This window comes from Eulemur rufifrons, chromosome 27 (genome assembly GCF_041146395.1).
Source record: "Eulemur rufifrons isolate Redbay chromosome 27, OSU_ERuf_1, whole genome shotgun sequence".
Lineage (NCBI taxonomy): Eukaryota > Metazoa > Chordata > Mammalia > Primates > Lemuridae > Eulemur > Eulemur rufifrons.
Window position 1 is genome coordinate 24,393,059 of NC_091009.1, and position 20,429 is coordinate 24,413,487.

Sequence of the window (20,429 nt, forward strand, 5' to 3'; positions counted from 1 at the left end):
GGACAGGTTGTGGCCCACAAAGCCACAAAGACCTAAAATAAATAAAGATGTGACAAATCAATGAGAAAAGGACAAAGAAAAGAGAATACAGGGTTAAGGTGGAGAGAAAGGCAGCAGACTGTGGAGGTATTGAAACCCAGGCAGAGCTCCTCTGAAAGAGTCAGAGGGTTCCTGGTCCCAGAGGTGCTCTATACCCTGGTCTGGGACCTCACACACGTGGCCAGAGGAGCCCAGGTGAGAGTATGAGACTGGCTTGGGACACCCCATACCTGCTGCAGGGAATGTGGCAGGAACTTGTGAGTCCTGCCACTAGGCAGAAAAGTATCTTCTCCTTGTACCAAAGATGGTAGTCTTTCATCCCCTGTTTAATGCTTCTATAAGCCTTTTTGTGTTCTTGGTGGCTTTGTGTAACCATCGCACATAAAAAGATGTGTCTTGTAAGCACTATCTTTGGTGGCTTCTCACTTCCTGGGTTGGTGGCTCATCACTTCCTCAGTTGGCTCTTTTTCAAGGGGCAGTAGCTGGAAGGAGGACTCTTCCTGAGATGGGAGGGGACCTGGGACCATCAGCTCTAAGGTCTTGCTATTCGAGCCAATTTAACTTAATCCTCAGGAGCTGCCACTGATGCGTGACTGAGTCCTTGGCAGCCTGGCAGGAGGAAAGCAAAGTAAGCTTGGGTTTTGGGGCTCACACCTAGGTTCAAATTCCGACCAGCTCTACTGCTTATTGGCTTCTTTGAGCCTCAGCATCCACATTGAAATTAATCATAGTTGTAACCCAGCTGCCAGCTATACTCATCTGGTTAGGCGGATACTTTTTTTTTTAATCCAGAAAAAAGTCATGTTTAGAATGTGGTCCATTAGTGAAATGATTTTGAAACATCACTGAAAATTGTGAAGGGTTGGGAGCATGGACCAGAGGAAGCACTCGGGATTGTGTGGGTCCTGCCGGTGGTGGGCAGGGAAACTCTTCAGGCACCTTCCACCCGCCTCTCTGCTTCCCACTGTTCTCCTTGGCCTCTGCAGAGTGGCTTTGCCCACTGCCTGGTGATCGTGCCTGGCGATCGGCCCACCCAGGCCTGAAGGGTTCGTTCCACTCCTGCTCCAAAGGTGGCTTATCAATGCTCCTCCCCCGAAGACTGGGGTTTTCTCTTGGCCATTCCTGTACTCATGCTACAGAGATATTCCTCTGCCAGTCTTGGTCTGAACACGTCTGTGTCCACACTGTACCCAGGTTTGACCAGGCGTGGCCCCTTCAGCCACGTGCAGAACTGTCCCTCCCATTGAATTAGTGACACACAAGAGCCACATTCTCAGGATGAGGAAGGCAAGACCTTAAATCCAGTGTAGGTGGCTGTAGACACTGCATTTACTCAGTGTCAGGGGTGCTGTGTGCTCTATAACATTTTAGCTCATTTAACCCGCATGCCTGCCCCATGGAGTGCACTGTTCTCTTTACAGTGGGCTCAAGAATGGAACAGAGAGACCCATGTAGGGAGGAGAAGGTCCAAGATACAGAGACAGAGAGTGCGGGATGGAGACCCAGATGGAGAATTGTGCTTGCCTTATGTAGGTCTGTTACACTGTAGGCTGGGAGGTGAGAATGGTGAAAAGAAAGTGAGTCCCATTTTCAAATAAAGGTGGAAAGCCCGTTTTCTACTCCCAGCGAGTATTGGGGAGGAAGGAGCAGCTGTCCTCGGCCTCCACAGGAGGATGCCGGCTGGATGGCAGGCAGGGGGCTGGGCCCGCAGGCTCGGGTGGCAGACGAGTCCGGGCTCAGCCTCTTACCCACTGAATACAGTTTTGGCCTCAGCTTCGTCTTCTGTGCAATGGGATGACAATAGTGGCTGCCCGTAGGTTTGTTGTCCAAGTTCAGAGCAGTAACGTATTCAAAGGGTTTAGATCAGTATCCAGTGCACGGGAGAGCCCCGCGCCTGGTGACTGCTATCACTATCAGATGATTCATGGCTCCCTCCCTCTCTCCCTCTGTGATTTGGGTACATGAAGGCTCATTTCTCTGACATTTTGATGTCTCTGTGCCCTCTGCCCTTTTTCTTGCTGTTTCTTATTTCTTTTTGCCTTCCCGGCGAGGTCCCTCTACAAGGGATCCTTCTCTTTCTCTTCCACCTTCTCTTTATCTCGTTATTTTCTACCTGGCCTTCTCTAAGGCCCTTTGTCCCTCTCCGGTGCCTCGTTCCCCTGTCCTGGAGCCATTGTCTCCCCTTCACTGTCAGAGCAGACCTAGGTGAGGCCAGTTTGCAGGGTTTATCCTCCTCCTGCCTCCCCTTCCCCAAGAAAGCCAAGTACCTGCTTGGAGTCTGTGGGCCGGGTGGTTTATAGATGTGGGCTGGAAAAGACAAGCAGATCCTTAACTGCTTTCAGCGTCGAGGTCAGCTGAAATCATTACTCCTAGAGTGAACACCACACCAGCCTTCCTGTTCTACATTGGATTCAGGACTAACTGCTGCCATTTGTGTATATTGAGAGAGGAGAGAAACGCAGTCTGCAAACTGTCTATCCACGTACCATGTGCCTGCGGTGATATCGTGTGGAAAAAAAAATAGGAGTAAAGGAGGTGGAAGTGATACCACCACTTGGCAAGCGCCACAAGCCCCCTGATTTCGCATCATCTGCCTCCTGAAAATTAAAATGCCACTTTCCCAGATGCACCGACATGGATTACTCTGCCGGGAACAGGCTTGCCTGGTGTGGAGCTGGTGGAAGCAGAAGAGGGTCCTCGGAAAGATTGCCCTTGGCAGACTGCATGACAGGCTCCGTTAGCAAGGAGCTGGTCCCCGAGCCCTGGCGATGGGCTAGAGAGAGGGGCCCCCACCCTGCTGTGTCCGTGAGTGGCAGCGGCACGAGTGTGCCCTTGGCCTCGGTTGGACTGAGGATTTTGTGTGAATGCGCAGTTTCAGAGACAAACTATTGCATTGCTGCCTCGGAATGAGGAGCGCCTGAGTGCGTGATCTGGGACTGAAATCAGCACGTCCCATGTCTGCGTTTGGCAGGAGCGTCTTGCAGGGAGGCGAGAAGGACAGGGCAGAGTTGAGTTCTCAGCGCCCAGGCCTGGAGCCCGGTCAGGGGGAGGCGGCACTGGATCTGGGGGATCAACAGGGGTCACAGTTTATCATCATCTCATTGATCCTCAGGGGAGTTCAGTGCCTGTTTCGGCCCAAGATCAGAGCCTGGCGCAGGTGGGTGTCCTGCCCTGTTTCTGTGTTCAGCCCACCAGGAAAGTCCTCTTAGTCCCCAGGTGCTCAGCTCTCTCCAGGACCCTGCTGACCTTCCCAGGGAAGCTTCCCAAACAGAGAAGCACGAACCTCTTCCCTTTCTGGGGTTCCTTTGCTCTGGAACCTGTGGGATCCCTGTCCCCAGTGGCAAAGCTTGGATATCAGCAGACTTGGGCTCTTGTCACAGTTCTGCTCACTAATTGAGTAAAACATCAGCAAAGGACTTAACCCCTCTGAACCTAGATTCCTCAGCTTTAAAAGAGGAATAACAATAGTTTCCACTTCGTGGGCTTGTGGTTGAGAGTTGAAAGATGAGGTATATCGAATGCCTGGCATCGGTTCTCTGCAGCCCTCTGAGGAGGGGGTGTTGCACATAGAGTGGTGGGGCCCCTGAGGAGGAGGCACCTGCGGCTGGTCCCCAGATCTCTGGGGGGCGGGATTTGACTCAGCATGTGCTGGGGTGTGGGGAGAGCCTGGGAGGTGTGTTCTGACTGCTAAGGTGCACGGCTAGGAGCCTGCAAGGCCTGTGTAGGGGGCACCCAAAGCAGCTGCTGGAGACTGGGGCTGAAGCTGACCATTGCTGCTGGAGACGCAACTGCAGGAGCAGAAAGCGGAGGGGGAGCCCCTTCTCTCTTCCTCCTGCCTTTCAGTCTCCTGCTGGGGCCACCATTGGCAGACCCTAACCGGAAGCCAGCTGGCATGGGAGTCCAGGAGCCTGCGTGGCTGGCTCCCAGCACCTGTTTAGATAGAGCATGGAGGGCGGACTTGGTGGTGCTTGGCCGCACATAAATAACTGATGCACACGTGCACACACACATGCACACACCCTGGGGCTTACTGTCTCATTTCATCCTCATGACGTTCCTCTGGCAAAGAGTATTATTCCCAAGTTATCAACGACAAAGACCAGAGAAGGTAATTGACTTGCCCAAGTCATTCACTCTGTCAGCCCCCAGACAGTCACTGCATGTTTGCTGTGTGACAAGCACTGTTCTAGCTTTGGGGCCACAAAAGTGGACAAGACAGAGCTCGTTGCAACAAGGAAAGTTGTAGTATAATTGGGGAAGGGGAGACAGCGGGGAGATAATAAAAACACACAAAAAGACAGGTGAATACCTCAGTAATCTCAGGGGCTGAAATCAAATGCCGAACACAGTGTAAACACATTAGATGCTAATGGGAGGTTAGAGAAGGTCCAGGTCCCAGGGGACAGAGATGTCAGCGACTAAATACCAAGAACCGGTGGCCACTCTGAGTCACCATCACATCTGTGAGGTGGGCGTCATGCTGTCAGGAGTGGAAAAGTTCTCCATCAAAGCACGTTCCGCAGAGCAGCAAGTCTGCCGGCATCTTGCTGTCATGACTAAGCCAGGGAAGGCAAGTGAAGGCCTCGGGCAGTCGGTGGCAGGGCCATAGCTGCTGCTCAGGAACCCTCAGCTGCCCCCTCTCATTAGCAGAGTGGCATCATGGCCAGTGGCCCAATCCATGGTTGAGAACAGAGCCATGTCAACTACGTAGATCAGTCTCAGCATCGTAGAGGTTGGGCTGCTCTGGGTCTCGCGAGAGTGGTGAAGACACATGGGCTGTCAGCGGTCATCCGTCCCTCTGTTTCTCATTCTCAGTGGGTCCTTCCGTAAAACACAGCCATTTGCCAGATCAGCCCAGGCCAGGAAAGCTGTTGGACCATCAGCTTCCAAGGGGGAAGGCTCTTCGTGCTTTCTTTAAATGTGGACCGACCATCTCATGCATCTCATACAGCCCCCTGTATTCAGTAGGCACTGCATAGAAACTTTTTGAGTGGTTGATCAGAGGCGTTTCCTTGTGGCATGAGGTTTTCAAGAGTGTGTCATTTCTCCCTAAGAAAGAACCTGAGGCTTAAAGCCCCAGGGTTGAGGAACGCAGGTTAGGTCTAAGAAGTACAGAACAGTGAGTCTGTCACGGCATGGAGGCTCTGCTGAAGGGGCCTGGGACAGGGGACTGCCCAGCCCCAGGGATGTTTTACTGGGTGCTGGGAACTGCAGACCCTGGGCTGACAGTCCCTCCCCACCTGGGAGGCAGGGTGTGGCTCTGTTCCCCGCTGTATGTGTCCCCTGCAGGCAGAGGGCTCAGGCAGAGAGGCTATAAATAACCCAAGGCGCAGGCAGAGCTATTTTTGTCTTCAGATCCAGTGCCTCAGGCCTCTGCCAAGGACCAGCCTGGGGAGGAGGGGAGGAATACCTGGTGCCCAGGAGGGCAATGCAGAGGGAGAGACGGCAGGAAGTAGCTGGTGAGGGGGAGGGGCTCTCAGTGCCAACCAGTCCGTGGGGCCCCTTACAAAAGTGAATGGGATGGCATCAGTCTTCGTGGGATGTCCCTGGGGGCTCAGACGAACCATTCTTGATTAATTCCAGAAGGCGGCACTGATGCTGCATGGTGGTGCCCACCCATGAGCAGTGCATTAAGAGCCAGTGGACCAGGGTCCCCTGAGAGCAGAACATCTCTAGCCTCTAGGTTTTTCGTGGATAAAATCCAGTGGGACATATGTACATTCCTACTCCTCCTACCCAGTGCTGTGCCGAGGTCACCAGTGGCCAGCAGGGGGACTGAGAACCTCAGCATGTCTGGGGAGGCAATAACCCAAATGCCTGGGCTCATGTGTTATGCAGCCCTCGTTCTTGTCTTGATTGATCAAAGTCTGGATTTCACCCTAGGTCGTTTGTCCAACAAATTAAAGGGCCACACAACCTAATGCACCTAGAGAGTTGTTCTCTCTCTAAATGCTCTGAGAACCTTGGCTTCTTGGCCTCTTTCCTTCCCTTGGCCAGATACTCTCTCTACTTCGCAGCACTGCCCTGGTTCTTTATAGCAGTCGCCAATGGACAAGGACTGAGAGAGAGTAGTAGAGAGGGGTGGCAGGGCAGGGACAGAGGTCAACAATATATACTTAGAGAAACTGTCCTTTTCTCAAAAACCCAAGCATTTTCCCTAGTAGAATGGCGTGGCATGGACGGGGACTTGGATTGCCTGGGTCTGGGTCGTAGCTCCATGGCTTTGTCATTTTAGGTAGTTGCTTACCCTTTCTAAGCTCAGGTTCTTCATTTGAAAAATGAGGATAATAAATGTACCCACCTGCTGGCGTTTAAGGATGACATGAGATGGCACATGTGCAGCATTTGACACAGTGTCTGGCACGTCGGAGCTCTCCATCCATGTCAGCGCCTCTCGCTGGGACTGCCACCATGGAGACATCGCTCTACACTGATTGGCACTTCTGCCTTGTGTCTTGAGGTGGTTGTTCTGTTTGGAACATCCTCGCCCAAACCCTTCACCTTTTGTGCCCGACTAATTCCAGCTCATCCTTCTAGAATCAACTCAAGGGTCGCCCCCACAAATACATTTACTGAGCAACTATTACATGTCAAGCACTCTTCTTAGGGGTTTACTTACGTTATCCAACTTAATCTTCATAATAGCCCTGTGAAATCAGTTGTAGCATCTGCTTCTATAAATGAGGAAACTGAGGCTTGGGGAACACAATCCCAAGTCTGCCTGAACTGCAAAGCTTGTGCTCATGCTACCCTCCCCGCTGATGCCACAAGTTCCTGCCCCACCCCCCCACCCCCGGCCCCAGCCCCGGCCCCGGCCCACTCAGAACTTAGTGCTTAAGCTGTGAGGTTACCTGTCCCTTGGTCCCTCTGGGGCCCCCGTCCCTGAGGCTCAGAGACTCCCAGGTTCTGCACTGTCACCTGTTGATGATGGTGCTGAAGGGAAAATGTGGCATTTGGTTCCCTGCTAACAGAAGCGTTCATTCTGAGCGAGTTAAGTGGCCTTTTCCAAAAGCAAAACCCAATCGACTGCCTTATCCTATCAGCCCATCTGCAGTTTGTTTTTCCATGTTTTGGGTTTCTTAAAGGCCCAGTTTGTTAATCTTCGTGTTTTATGCTCTGCCATAAAACCAGGCAGGGTTACTGGTGGAGGCCGAGGGAACTCTGAGGAAAGCTACGTCAAGAGGGCCTGTAGGGCTGTCGGGGTGGGCCTTCCCCTGAGTCGGGGCCCGCACGGACCCAGCTCTGGGAGGAGGAGAGGCCTGGCCCCACTCTCATGGAGCCACGCTGTGTGTGTGCCCTGTATACGGTGGGTGCTCACTAAATGGTTGCTTGGCTTTGTGCCTCCCACCCCAGACAGCAACTCAGCTTTTTGTCAGGTCTCAGAAGAAAGCGTTGAAGGTTGTTGCAGGACCTGCCAGTTTCCTCTTGGTCGTCCCTCAGGGACCCGGGACTGAGAGACTCATTGGGGCCACCCCTCCCCCAATCCCAGGCAGCACAGGAGGACTGAATGTGGCTGGAAGTGGGGGTGCAGGCAGAGAGCGGCACAGGGGCTGGTGTGGTGTGTGACCACACTCACACGTGAGCACCAGCCCACACACAGTGGACAGCAGAATGGCGGTGACCTTCCGATCCAGGGCTTCCGGGAGTCTGGGTTAGGGCTGTCAGGATCACCTGCGAGCTTGTTGCAAATGCCAGTTTCCAACCTGCCACGGGGACTTCGCACTCGGTAGGTAACCTCTCCAGGCGGTTCTGAGGTGCAGCCGGATTCGGCTGATCTGGCCCAACCAAGGAAGGGCATGACTTGCCCAAGGCCACACAGTGACCAGCCAGTGGCAGAGTTGGGACCACTCCAAGCCTGTGCTCTTTCTACTGCTCTCTGTTTCGGATTGGGGACACGTGTCTGAATCCAATAGAAAACAAAATAAACCCCTTTTGGTTTATCTGTGGTTTTCTATGACTCATTCCTCAGTCCCTTGCTCATTTATGCAAACCACTGAGGTTCGACATTACATGTATATTTTTATTCCACGATCTGAGCTCTTTTAAGTAACTGTGCTCCCACTCAGGTACCCTTCCCACATCCTCGTGCTGTCAGGATTGCAGGGGGTCCGTGCCCCTCCCAGGCCTGCTTTCCCCTCCACGTGCCGCTGGGACCCCGAGGAGACTGAGCTCCCCCTAGCCCAGTCTTGGCTGGAGCTTGAGAAGGGCTCAGGCTCAAGAGGGGCCAGGCTGTCCTTTAATGCAGCCCAGAAGGAGGTGGTCTATTATCCTAAGTCACCTCACACCCCAGGAGGATTGCTTGTTCAAACTAAGTTGAAAATAGTTACCCAGAAAGCCCTGTAGCTTAAGGATCTGAATGTCAATTCAGTTTAGCTCAACAATCCCTTACTAAAGTCTGCTGAGCCTCAGGGCCATTGCCTGGTGCAGCCTCAGAGAGGTGCCAAGCTGGATGAGCAAGGCACAGAGGCCACCCCTGCCCTGCAGGCATCCTCTGTCTCCCCATGTCGAACTAAGTCACAAGCTGCTCAGCATTTTGCTTGGGCCTCCCATGCCCAACATTCGGGCAAGAGGAAATATATGCCCCTGTGGGCTGGCAGAACTCTGGCCGGATCCAGGATGGATCCCGACTTCGCCCATTACCAGTGCCAGACTCATGCCGAGAATAGAGAAGTTGTCTGTCTCTAGGGCTGGGCCTTTCCGGTGGGTGATTAGAGGACCCCTGGAACAAGCTCTCCACCCCTCTGTTGGTGTGGTCTCTGACTAAGGATCCTTGATGTGAAGAAAGGTGATGTCGAAATAAGATGGAATGAGAGGTTGTCCTCATTGCAAAAAAGTCCATCTCAGGGCTACTTTTAAATATCAGCTCCCTGAGCTCACGTAAGAGTTTGAAAAACAAAATCAGGCAGGGGTGATGAAATGAATATGAGGTCAGTCTGAAATGAAAATGAGTGAACATGGAAGTCCTTTAGGATTTCATTTCCACACGACCCTTCGGGGGCCTGTGCACTGTGCCTAGAGGAGTTACCTGTGATCTCTTTTTCTCTCTCCCCATTAGACCACAAACATCAGAAGCAGATTTTGAGGAGTGGGGGGAACACACCTCACTCCTTTTACTCTAGCACGGGCTTCACATTCAGGGGAATGGCCACAGTTCAGGCACTTACATATTCATTCATTGGCCATTTATTGAACACTTCATTTGCCAGGCATGATGATCGAGGATGAAAAAGTGCAAACTGAGCAAGGCATCGCGCCTGCCTTAGGAGAGCTGCTTTGAAGGGAAAGACCGAGGCTGCTTTTCACAATAGGTTGCAATGATCTGTGGGATTCTGTGCAGCTGCCCTGAGCTTGGCCCCACCAGGAAGGGGTTTTCTGACCTGGGGGTGGGGGGAGTCATGGAAGCTTGTAGGAGTAGATGACTCCTGAAGGTCACAGAGGAGTCAGGTTGGAGGGATAGGGAAGGAGATGAGACACTAAAGGAGCTTCGGGCACAGTGAGCTGGGCTTTGTCCGGGACCTGAAATTGTTCAGCATGGCCAGAAAATATAGAATGACTGAGGGGTGGGAGGCAGAAGAGTTGAGCAGGGACCAAATCATGCAGACCTCGTTAGCCATGTGTGATAGAGTTTGGACTGATCCTGGCCTGTCCATCAGGGGCAATGCGTCTTCAACAGAGACCCCAAATCTCAAACTCCAGGGGCTCCGCAATAAGTTAGAAATAGGAGGCCCCATCTAGCTGGAACAGGGAACAGGGAACACCTTCCCATCCATCAGGGCTATGCACAAATACAGAGGGCACCCCATACGCCACACATTGATATAATTTCAGTGTTTTCTAGAGGGGCTTCTGGGGAACACTACCTATTCAAAAGAGAGGATCTGGGGGAGCTGGCTTAAGAAATGCTGCATACAGTGTGGTCTTAGACATTCATAAGGCACGTTAGCATGTTAAGGCTCTGAGAAGTCCTGTAGTAAAGCAACCAGTTCACCATTGTAGTGTGGTCCAAAGTCACTTCACATTGAAACTTTCTCCCCATCATAGCTCCCATTAAAGCCTCATGGAATAATTTTGGAAAAGCTGGACAGACTTATTCCCCAGGCCTCCAACAACAGCCTGTTCAGCACAGAGCATCCCAGGTTATGGGGTTTGGGGTCTTGCCCATCATTCCAAGGACATACTCTTGCTGTGAGGAACTATGGAGCATCTCTCTCCAAGCAGATGGAGAGCTGCTGTGGCTGGTGCTGGTGGCACAAACCTCATTGTCGTGAGTCATGCAGCCACCCCTGCCCACTCAGATCTAAAATACTTGGGAAAATGCACGGTCATGGCTGGTTCTGACACAGACTTCATGACTAACGTCTCCAAAAATGCAGCTGAAGTTAGTGAGCAGGGCCCTCGACCCCAGATGAGCAAAGCTGTCAGGCCACATCAGCTCTCTAGGAACTCCTTTTGCCTTGTCCCCTAGGGGTTGCTGGTTTTACTCTCGGATTCTCAAAGGAGGGCCCAGGCATTTCTGCAGGGCAGGTAGCTCTTCCCTGGCTCCCCTGCCCGTTGGTTGAGATAGTCATGTTTAGGTGGGCTGCCTCTGGCACACAGGATGATGGAGGGCAGCCTAGGACGAAGCTTCAGAAAAAGCTAATAAGCTTCAGAAGAGTCAGCACTGACCCAGAAACCCAGGGCTCCTCCTACAGAGAGCCCCTGCCGGTGAGTGCCTGAACTTCAGGCACTGGCCACACGGCCACGCCTGGCTGGGTCAGTCCAGGATTCTGACCCGTGGGGCATCTGGTTGGAGAGCCCAGTGTAGGCACATCCTCAAGGACGAGCTCCCCCTTCCCTTCATGAGTGTCTGCCAAGAATGCACATTAAGCCTTTGTAAACATACCAGTATACTCTACTGTACAACCTCTCAGGATAAGTTTTGTTTTGACGTCAGTATCTGAAGAAGAACTTCCTTAAGTCTTAGAAAATCTCATTTCAAATCTCGAGGGCTGCTCCTGACCTTTAATATTGAGAGAGTTGGTAAAAGGACCATGTCTATGTGTTACAGAACAAACCCTTTCTTTTACATTATAACATTGACTGTGACCTCTGTGATTTCATCTTTCCAGAAAGAAGATACTCTCCAAGCTATTAGTTAGCTGATATTTATCTGTTATCCATTCCTTCTATTTAATACAAATATTTATTGAGGGCCGCCTAGGTACCAGGCACTACTAAGTGCTAGAAACAGTGAACAAAACAGTCCCTGCTCTCTTAGGGCAGAAAATAAGTAAAATTTTATTTATTCATTCAACATGTTTGTTTTTGAGGTTTTTTTTTTTTTCTTTTAGTATGGATTTAAGGGGCACAAATGTAGTTTTGTTACATGGATATATTGCATAGTAGTGAAGTCTAAGGTATTATTGTGATCCTCACCCAAATAATGTACATTGTACCCACTAAGTAATTTCTCATCCCTCACCTCCCTCCCATCCTTCTGAGGCTCAAATGCCAATTATTCCACACTCCATATGTGTACATTATTTTGCTCCCACTTGTGAGAACATGTGGTATTTGTGAGTTATTTCACTTAAGATAATGGCCTCCACTCATGCTGCTGCAAGACATGATTTCATTATTATGGCTGAATAATATTCCATTAATAGATATGATAGAATTACATATGTATCTATACACACACATATAATCTCACATTTTCTTTATCTAATGATATGGAATCAACCTAAGTGTCCATCAACATATCTTTGCTATTGTGAATAGTGCTGCAATAAACATATGAGTGCAGGTATCTTTTTGATATAATGATTTCTTTTCCTTTGAGTAGATATCTTTGAGTAGTGGGATTGCTGGATTGAATGGTAGTTCTATTTTTAGTTCTTTCAGAAATCTCCATACTGTTTTCCATAGAGGTTGTACTAATTTACATTTCCACCAACAGTGTATAAACATTCCCTTTTCACTGCATCCTCGCCAACATCTTATTGTTTTACTTTTTAATAGTAGCCATTCTGACTGGTGTGAGATGTTTCATTGTGGTTTTAATTTGCATTTCTGATTAGCGATTTGAGCATTTTTTCATATGCTTGTTGGACATCTGTATGTCTTCTTTTGAAAAATGTCTGTTCATATGTCCTTTGCCTACTTTTTAATGGGATCATTTGGGTTTTTTTTTTTTTTTATTGTTGTTGTCGAGTTGAGTTCCTTATCAATTCTGGATATTAGTCCTCTGTCAAATATATAGTTTGGAAATATTTTCTCCCATTCTGTAGGTTGTCTGTTCACTGTTGATTACTTCTTTTGCTATGTAGAAGCTTTTTAGTTTGATTAAGTCCCATTATTCTATTTTTCTTTTGTTGCTTGTGCTTTTGAGGTCTTAGTCATGAATTCTTTGCCTAGATCAATGTCCAGAAGAGTTTTTCTCAGGTTTTCTTGTAGTATTAAGTCTTTAGTTCCTCTTGAGTTGATTTTTGTATACAGTGAGAATAGGGATCCAGTTTCATTCTTCTGCATATGGCAATCTAATTTTCCTAGCACCATTTTTGGGTAGGGTGTCCTTTCCCCAGTGTTTGTTTTTGTTGACTTTGTGAAAGATCAGTTGGCTGTAGACATGTAGCTTTATTTCTGGGTTCTCTGTTCTGTTCCATTGATCTATGTATCTATCTTTATACCAGTAACCATGCTGTTTTGGTTACTGTAGCCTTGTGGTATAATTTGAGATCAGGTAATGTGATGCTTCCAGTTTTGTATTCTTTTTACTTAAGACTGCTTGGCTATTCAGGCACTTTTTTGATTCCATATGAGCTTTAGAATTGTTTTTTCTAATTCTGTGAAACATGACATTAGTATTTTGATAGGGGATTGCATTGAATCTCTAGATTGCTTTGGGTAATTTGATCATTTTAATGATATTCCACTCCATGAGCATGGGATGTTTTTCCATTTGTGTCATCTATAATTTCTTTCATCAGTGTTTTATAGTTATTCCTTGTAGAGGTCTTTCACCTCCTTGATTAACATATTGCTAGGTATTTTATTTTACCTTTTCTTTTGGAGCTACTGTAAATGAGAGTGATCTTTGATTTGGTTTTCAGCTTGATCGTGACTGGTGTATAGAAATGCTACTCATTTTTGTACATTGATTTTTGTATCCTGAAACTTTATTGAATTCATTCATCAGATCTATGAGGTCCTTGGAGGAGTTTTTAGGTATAAGATCATATCATCAGCAAACAGAGATAGTTTTACTTCCTCTTTTCCAATTTGGATGCCTTTTATTTCTTTCTCTTGCCTGATTGCTCTGACAAGGACTTCCAGTATTATGCTGACTAGGAGTCGTGAAAGTGGGTACCCTTGTCTTTCTCCAGCTCTTTGGGATTGCTTTCAACTTTTCCCCAGTGTGATGTTGGCTAGGTTTGTCACATATGGCCTTTGTTATTTTGAGGTATGTTCCTTTCATGCCAAGTTTGTTGAGGGCTTTTGTCACAAAGGGGCACTGCATTTTATCACATGCTTTTTCTGCATCTATTGAGATGATCATATGGTTTTTTTCCTTAATGATGTGATGAATCACACTTACCGATTTGCATATGTTGGACCATCCTTGCACCCCTGGAATAAAACCCACTTGATCATAGTGTGTTATCTTTTTGATGTCCTGCTGGATTTGGTTTGCTAGTATTTTGTTGAGGACTTTGGTATCTATGTTCATCAGGGATATTGGTCTGTAATTTTCTGTTTTGTAATGTCCTTGTCTGGTGTTAGTATCACCCCGATACTGGCTTTCTAGCGTAAGTTAGGGAGGACTCCCTCTTCAATTTTTTGGAATAATTTGAGGAGGATTGGTACCAGTTCTTCATTGTATATTTGATAGAATTCAGCTATGAATCCACCCAGTCCTGGGTTTTAGGGGGAGACTTTTATTACTGATCTAATCTTACTACTCATTATTGGTCTGTTTGGGATTTCTATTTTTCCCACCAACCTTGGGGGGTTGTTTCCAGAAATCTCTAGGTTTTCTGGTTATTGCCTATAGTTATTCATAGTAGTCTCTGATGATCTTTTGTATTTCAGTGGTATCAGTTGTAATGTCCCCCTTTTCATTCTGAGTGTTAGTCTAGCTAGTGGTTTATCAATTTTGTTTACCTTTTCAAAGAATCAACTTTCATTTCACTGATCCTTTTTTTTTTTTTTTTTGGTCTCATTTATTTCCTTCTGCTAGCTTTCAGTTTGGTTTCTTCTTGTTTTTCTAGTTCCCTGAGATGCAATGTTAGGTTGTTAGTTTATGATCTATTCTGCTGACATAGGCATTTAATGCTATAAACCTCCCTCTTAGAACTGCTTTTTCTGTATCCCAGAAGTTTTGGTATAAACTTTTTGATTTCTGTTTTAATTTTGTCATGGACCAAAAGATTGTTCAGGAGCATGTTGTTTGATTTCTATGTCTTGTTTCAAGAGTTCCTCTTGATGTTGATTTCTAGTTTTATTCTAATGTGGTCTAAGATACTTGACATGATTTTTGATTTTTTAAAACTTATTGAGACTTGTTTTATGTCCTTACATACAGTCTATCTTGTAGAATGTTCCATGGTTGTCAAGTAGAATGTTCTGCAAATGTGTTAGGAGTTGATATGTAAACTTTTAAAAAGTAAAAGATACTGTGGGTAGTCCTCAGGGAACTTTGAGAGGGGATAAGCTGGTATCTTGTTCAGGAAGTATTGCTTATAAGAAATAAAACCCACTCAGACCAGCTCAAGTAAAAATGGGAGATAGTGTTAGGAATCAGACAGCCTGCACAAATAAAGGCCATCTTCTCTTTTGGGTGCATTCACATTCTCATCCATTTTCCCTCCCTCCTTCTCTCCAATCCCACTTCCCTTCCTTATTCCCTTTGTGTGGGGAGGAAAGAATTGGCATCTTTACTACAAAATAGAGAGTACTTAGGACAGAAAGGGCTATTAGAGTTTGGAGGTGAGAGAGTGCAATGGAATCAGGAAAGACTTTCTGGAAGAGGCACTGTTTCAGCCAGGTCTTGGGGTGAGGGGACAGGGTAAGTTATCTATCATCTGCATTTGGGGCCCTTGACAGGGTAAAGACAGCAAGATTGATTTACACCTACAGTGGGCCAGTGCTTTCATGTTTGTATTAGCTTTACTCCAAGTCTGAAAGGTAGAGATTCTTTCCATGTTTTAAGGAGGAAGCTGAGACTCCGAAATTAAGATAGCTGTCTAAGGCTATAGGGTTAGAGGGTATGGCTGGGACTTAAATTTGCCAAAGTCCATGCTCCTGGAATGCCACCATGTGTCCCTCCCCAAGACTTGGGCTGCTCACATGGGGCACAAGGTTTTCCAGATGGAGATGATGCTGGCCCAGGGGAAGAGCCCTGTAATCTGGGGCCTATGCTGTACTTTAAAGCCAAATTCATGAGTCTATTTTGCTGCCTGTCCTCTGCATGAAGTACTGTCATCAATGGAAGACATCTAATGGCTCTGGGGTTTGATGGCTTGAGTATAAGTGCCTCATATACAACTTATCTGTTACATGACAGTTAGCCACTCTGAGCCTTAGTTTCTTTGTCTCTAAAATGGGGATAACGTATGTCCTAATGATCTTACAGTACAAGGAATACATGAAGTAACATTGAAGTGCCTTATGAACTGCAAAGCACTGTCCAAGTGTAGAGTATTATTGTCAGGACAAACTCGAGTTTACAGGCCTCTAATCTGCTCCTCAAGGATAAGAACACCTTCCATGTGCAACTAGCTTTTACTCTTCACAGCCAACCACATTCACTTTGGGTCCAGATCTGGGGGTGGCAATGGCAGTCTTAGCTGTGTCCTGCCTTGGGACTCAGTTGAAAGTCCTTGTTCTAGAGTGTGGTTCAGACCAGAGATGCTCAAACTTGCATGCATCAGAATGACCCAGGAGCTTTTTATTTTACAGATTCTAGGTCTTCCCCTCTGGAGATTCTAATGGAGTAGGTCTGAAGTCGGGTCAGAAAAATGATTTTTGAAAAGCTCACCAGGTAGTTCTGAATGGCATACAAAGTGAGATGAAAGGAGGCCCAAGCTCAGAGGCCAGGATGATCTCCTGGGAGGGTGGTGCTGTTTGGGGTCTCCAGCCTCCTAGCACATGGGGATGGAAAGAAGAGGCTTTGTTCCTCTTGCAGAGGATGACAGGGAGAACCAATTCCCTACTATTGGAAAGCTGGGAACCAGTGTCCAGAAAAGCAAAGTGATAAGAAAGTCAGTCATGAGAAAAGCCCCCTGAGGCCTTGCAGGCTGGAGGGAGAGAGCTATGATTGGCAGAGAGGCTGAGTGTGGCTAACACAGCATGGCATTCTTTCTCACTCCAGATCGTGTTCCGGAAGATCAGCGATGTGAAGCGGGAAGAGGAGGAGCGCATGAAACGGAAAAACGAAGCCCCCCTGATCTTGCCCCCAGATCACCCTGTCCGGCGACTCTTCCAGCGGTTCCGACAGCAGAAAGAAGCCAGGCTTGCAGCAGAGAGAGGGGGCCGGGACCTGGACGACCTCGATGTGGAGAAGGGCAATGTCCTCACGGAGCATGCCTCGGCCAACCACACCCTCGTGAAGGCCAGCGTGGTCACGGTCCGCGAGAGCCCTGCCACGCCCGTGTCCTTCCAGGCGGCCTCCATCTCTGGAGTGCCAGACCACGCCAAGCTGCATGCGCCAGGGTCTGACTGCCTGGGCCCCAAGGGAGGCGGGGGCGACTGTGCCAAGCGCAAAGGCTGGGCCCGCTTCAAAGATGCTTGCGGGAAGGGCGAGGACTGGAACAAGGTGTCCAAGGCCGAGTCGATGGAGACCCTCCCCGAGAGGACAAAGGCGTCTGGCGAGGCCACGCTGAAGAAGACAGACTCGTGTGACAGCGGCATCACCAAGAGCGACCTGCGCCTGGACAACGTGGGTGAGGCCAGGAGCCCCCAGGACCGCAGCCCCGTCCTGGCCGAAGTCAAGCACTCCTTCTACCCCATCCCCGAGCAGACGCTGCAGGCCACCGTCCTGGAGGTGAGGCACGAGCTGAAGGAGGACATCAAGGCCCTGAACGCCAAAATGACCAATATCGAGAAACAGCTCTCAGAGATACTCAGGATATTAACTTCCAGAAGGTCCTCTCAGTCTCCTCAGGAGCTGTTTGAAATATCGAGGCCTCAGTCCCCAGAATCAGAGAGAGACATTTTTGGAGCAAGCTGAGAGGTCTGTTGGGGGAAAAAAAGAAAAAAAAAAAAGTCAAAGACAAAAACCTGCAGCCCTACCCTCACTACTCACCCCACGTGACCAACAACTCTCAGATAGGCTTTTCCCGACAGAAAATCAAAACGGGGCCAGTGGCTTAGGCATGCTCACTATCTGGAAGAGAGACAGGAAAGGCGGCGTGCTCCTGCCCTGCAAGATGGCAGCTGCGTCTGAACCGTCTTTGCACAATTTTGGAAGAAGGGGCATGCTGCCTAAAGGGTATTTTCCTTCATTTTTAATTTTTTACTACCATATTTCTACTGGAACAGAGCAGCAGCCATTTGGGGATTGGTGGGGGGTTGCCGAGAACCCCCTGTGTACATACCATGCTGGGCTCCTTTGCCATGACCCCCCCGCCAAAGACTTCAGTGGGCCAGGGGCTTCCCAGCATCCCCCGTCCTTGTACAGCCCGTGTCTGCCATCAGCTGTATTTTCCTATAGTCGTCATTTGGGACAAGGGGAACTTGAGGAGCAGGAGGGCAGGGCCCGTCAACTTTCTGTCTCTAGTGGTTAAGGCCAAAAAGCATCAGTGGGTGCTGTGGGTGCCTCCCATGGATGCTTAGAGCCGAGAATCCTCAGGTCTCCTTCCCCAAGAGGTGAGGGTCAGAGCTGGCGAGGCACCCTTGGGATCCCCTGTTGTGGGGTCCAAGTCTGCTCCTCAGCGAGAGCTGACAAAAAGGGCTCTGGAGGCCCCAGACGAGCCTCCAGCCCTGCTCCATGCCACTGCCTCACACACAGACTCCTTTGCTTCTTTTCTTTCCTGACCTCTCCCCAAGTGTCCCCGTGGCATTCCTCAGGGTACAGAGTGTCGGCAGGAAGGGTCAAGAGCCCAGAGTTGCTTTATTAAGACACATGTGACCTCAGAAAAATGACTGTAGCAAGTGCTATGTTTATATTTTGATTCCCATCGGGATTGCTCTTTGGAAGGTTGTATTTTGTCCACTGCATGGGGTCATTATAGGACACTTGGGAGCCATGCTCGGCCTTATTTTAAAGCCAACCTTCCTGTTTCCTACTAAAGTCAGTAGAACTCCAAGAGAAACCAGGTAAAGACTGAAGGGCCATGGCTGTACTTTCTTCAGGAGCTGGAAAGAGAATGAAGCAGGTGTTCAGCTGTCTGGGTAAGGGGACGGAGAGAGGAGGCCCTGGAGAAGGAAGGGGCTCGGAGCAATGGTCACGGAGCTACCTCTGGGCCATCCAAGTCTATATGCCATGATGCATGGGGCCACAAGCACTGCCTCATAGTCACCTGAGTCAGGTTACTTGTCTGCTTGGGCTTCTCTCAGTGGCATCTGAGAAAGTAGAGAGGAGAGGTCTTTTCTAGGCACGATGGAGCTAGCCCAGGTTATGCCCTAGAAAGAGGTTGCAGGACCTTAAACAGTGACAAGCAAGGTTAGAAGTTCAGCTTAGAGAGGAGAATTAGGAGCACAGGTGACAGCAGGGACTCCTCCAGGGCCCTGACCTTTGCTTGTGGCATATGGTGACCCCCTTCCCCTACACTTCTGCCCTACCAAAGATATCCAGCATTCTGAAAGCCTCTGGTCCGAGCCTCCCCTGCCCAGGCAAGTCCCAGGACTGGGGGCTCAGTTGTCTGGGCAGGGCTGCCCTCTGCTGGCTCCCAGGGTTGGCATAGACAGCCCCGGGAGGCCAAGGGGAGAGTCCCGCCCCGGACACCCTGCCCACACACATGTAGCTTCTCACATGAGGCTTACAGGGGCTGGCCCAGGCTAGGACATGGTTAGATTTAGCCTCAGACGGCAGTACAGAGGAGGCAGTGGTAACTGTGACTCTGGATAGAGCCGTGGGGCCTTCAGCCTCTTTAACTGGAGAAGCTGCCAACTAGTCCTTGGGGCAGAGGCTGTAAAATAACCTGCAATGCCCTCTACCCCCTGATGTTCTAGTTTGCCATTCCTTAAACATGCTCCTTAACCTGCTTCTAAAGTTTAGGATCCACCACTTTCAAGGCAGGCAGGGCCCCTCGTCCCCCAACATCCCGTTGCACAAGCACTCACCCCTGGAGACTTTGTTGCCGCCTGGGGAGTTGATGACAGGCTCCTGGTCCGGCATCTGGCCATGGTGGAGATGCCCTGCTGCTTCCTGCCAGCTCTGAGGGGCAAAGATGCTGGGGAGGCTTTGAAGTCCAGACTTGAGTTGGAGGGAGGCAGAGCTTCAGGAATGCACTGCTGGATCAATGCAAATTGGGCTAATGACTGGAAGCCCAGATCCTGCGATGGGAATCTGTTCATCTCAGGGTCGCAGGGCCCACAACGTGTGCTCCTGTGACTAACAGTGAGCACCCCGAGTGTGGCTATGTAGGTTTTCATTCTTCTCCATTTGAGGATTAGAGGGATTTTTTTTTTTTTTTGCTATAATGGTTTTCCTGAAAAAACATTTTTTAAGTGAGCCAAATCTTTCTCTTTTCATGATGTGCTTGGCTGCAGGCTGCTTTGTGCTAACTACCTATCCTTGCTAGCACCCTACGCTGGGTTCCCAAGCAAAGGCCGTGAGCTTCAGACAGTACTGACCTGAACCTTCCGGTATAAACCGTTATGTGGTGGCTGAAGAGAGATTAGGGGAACAAAAAGTTACTAGGTTCAGACAGAACATTTAGACTTTAAAAAAATTATGCTGAGAGACATAGATTGGCCTGGGACATTTTCTCCTTTTTGAGGGGACAGGGCATGATGGGTTGCATCGTTGTCCATTAAGTGCTGGTTACTCGTTCTCTGCTAAACTCTTTACTTTGAATGTTGTTCTTAGGGAAGCTCCATTTCCCAGCGCATATCCTGACAAGCTGCTTTGAAGTGGGGAGGTCCTGCCCCTGTCACTTGGCTGCTTGTTGAACATGCTCTTTCCTCTGCTGATGGAGGTGCGGGGGTAAGAGTTCACTCTAAGAAATAAGATGGTCAACGGGATGCTGTGTTTGTTCTTGGTGAAGGGTGCCAACTCCAGCAATGGGTGTTGCCATCCCATATACCCAACACAGGGCTCCTCCACTGGGCATTACACAATAGCTAAAGGAAGGAGAGGAGGGAGGCAGTCATTGGATTAAACTCTGGTCTAGTGCACAATTAATGCAACTCATTAATTGCATTAATGCAAAGCTACATGATGCTAAAGGCTACAACCTTAATGTTAC

General features: G+C 48.9%; 1 protein-coding gene across 2 annotated transcripts in view; it reads left to right on the plus strand.

The window, feature by feature from the left end:
• Positions 1 to 17,269, plus strand: part of KCNH1 (potassium voltage-gated channel subfamily H member 1) — a 311,923-nt gene extending 294,654 nt beyond the window's left edge. For both annotated transcript variants that reach the window (XM_069459283.1, XM_069459284.1), the window contains exon 11: positions 16,391 to 17,269. In XM_069459283.1, the coding sequence (XP_069315384.1) occupies positions 16,391 to 17,248 (858 nt within the window). In that variant the 3' untranslated portion in view covers positions 17,249 to 17,269. The remainder of the gene's footprint in view (positions 1 to 16,390) is intronic.
• The last annotated feature ends 3,160 nt before the right edge of the window (positions 17,270 to 20,429 follow it).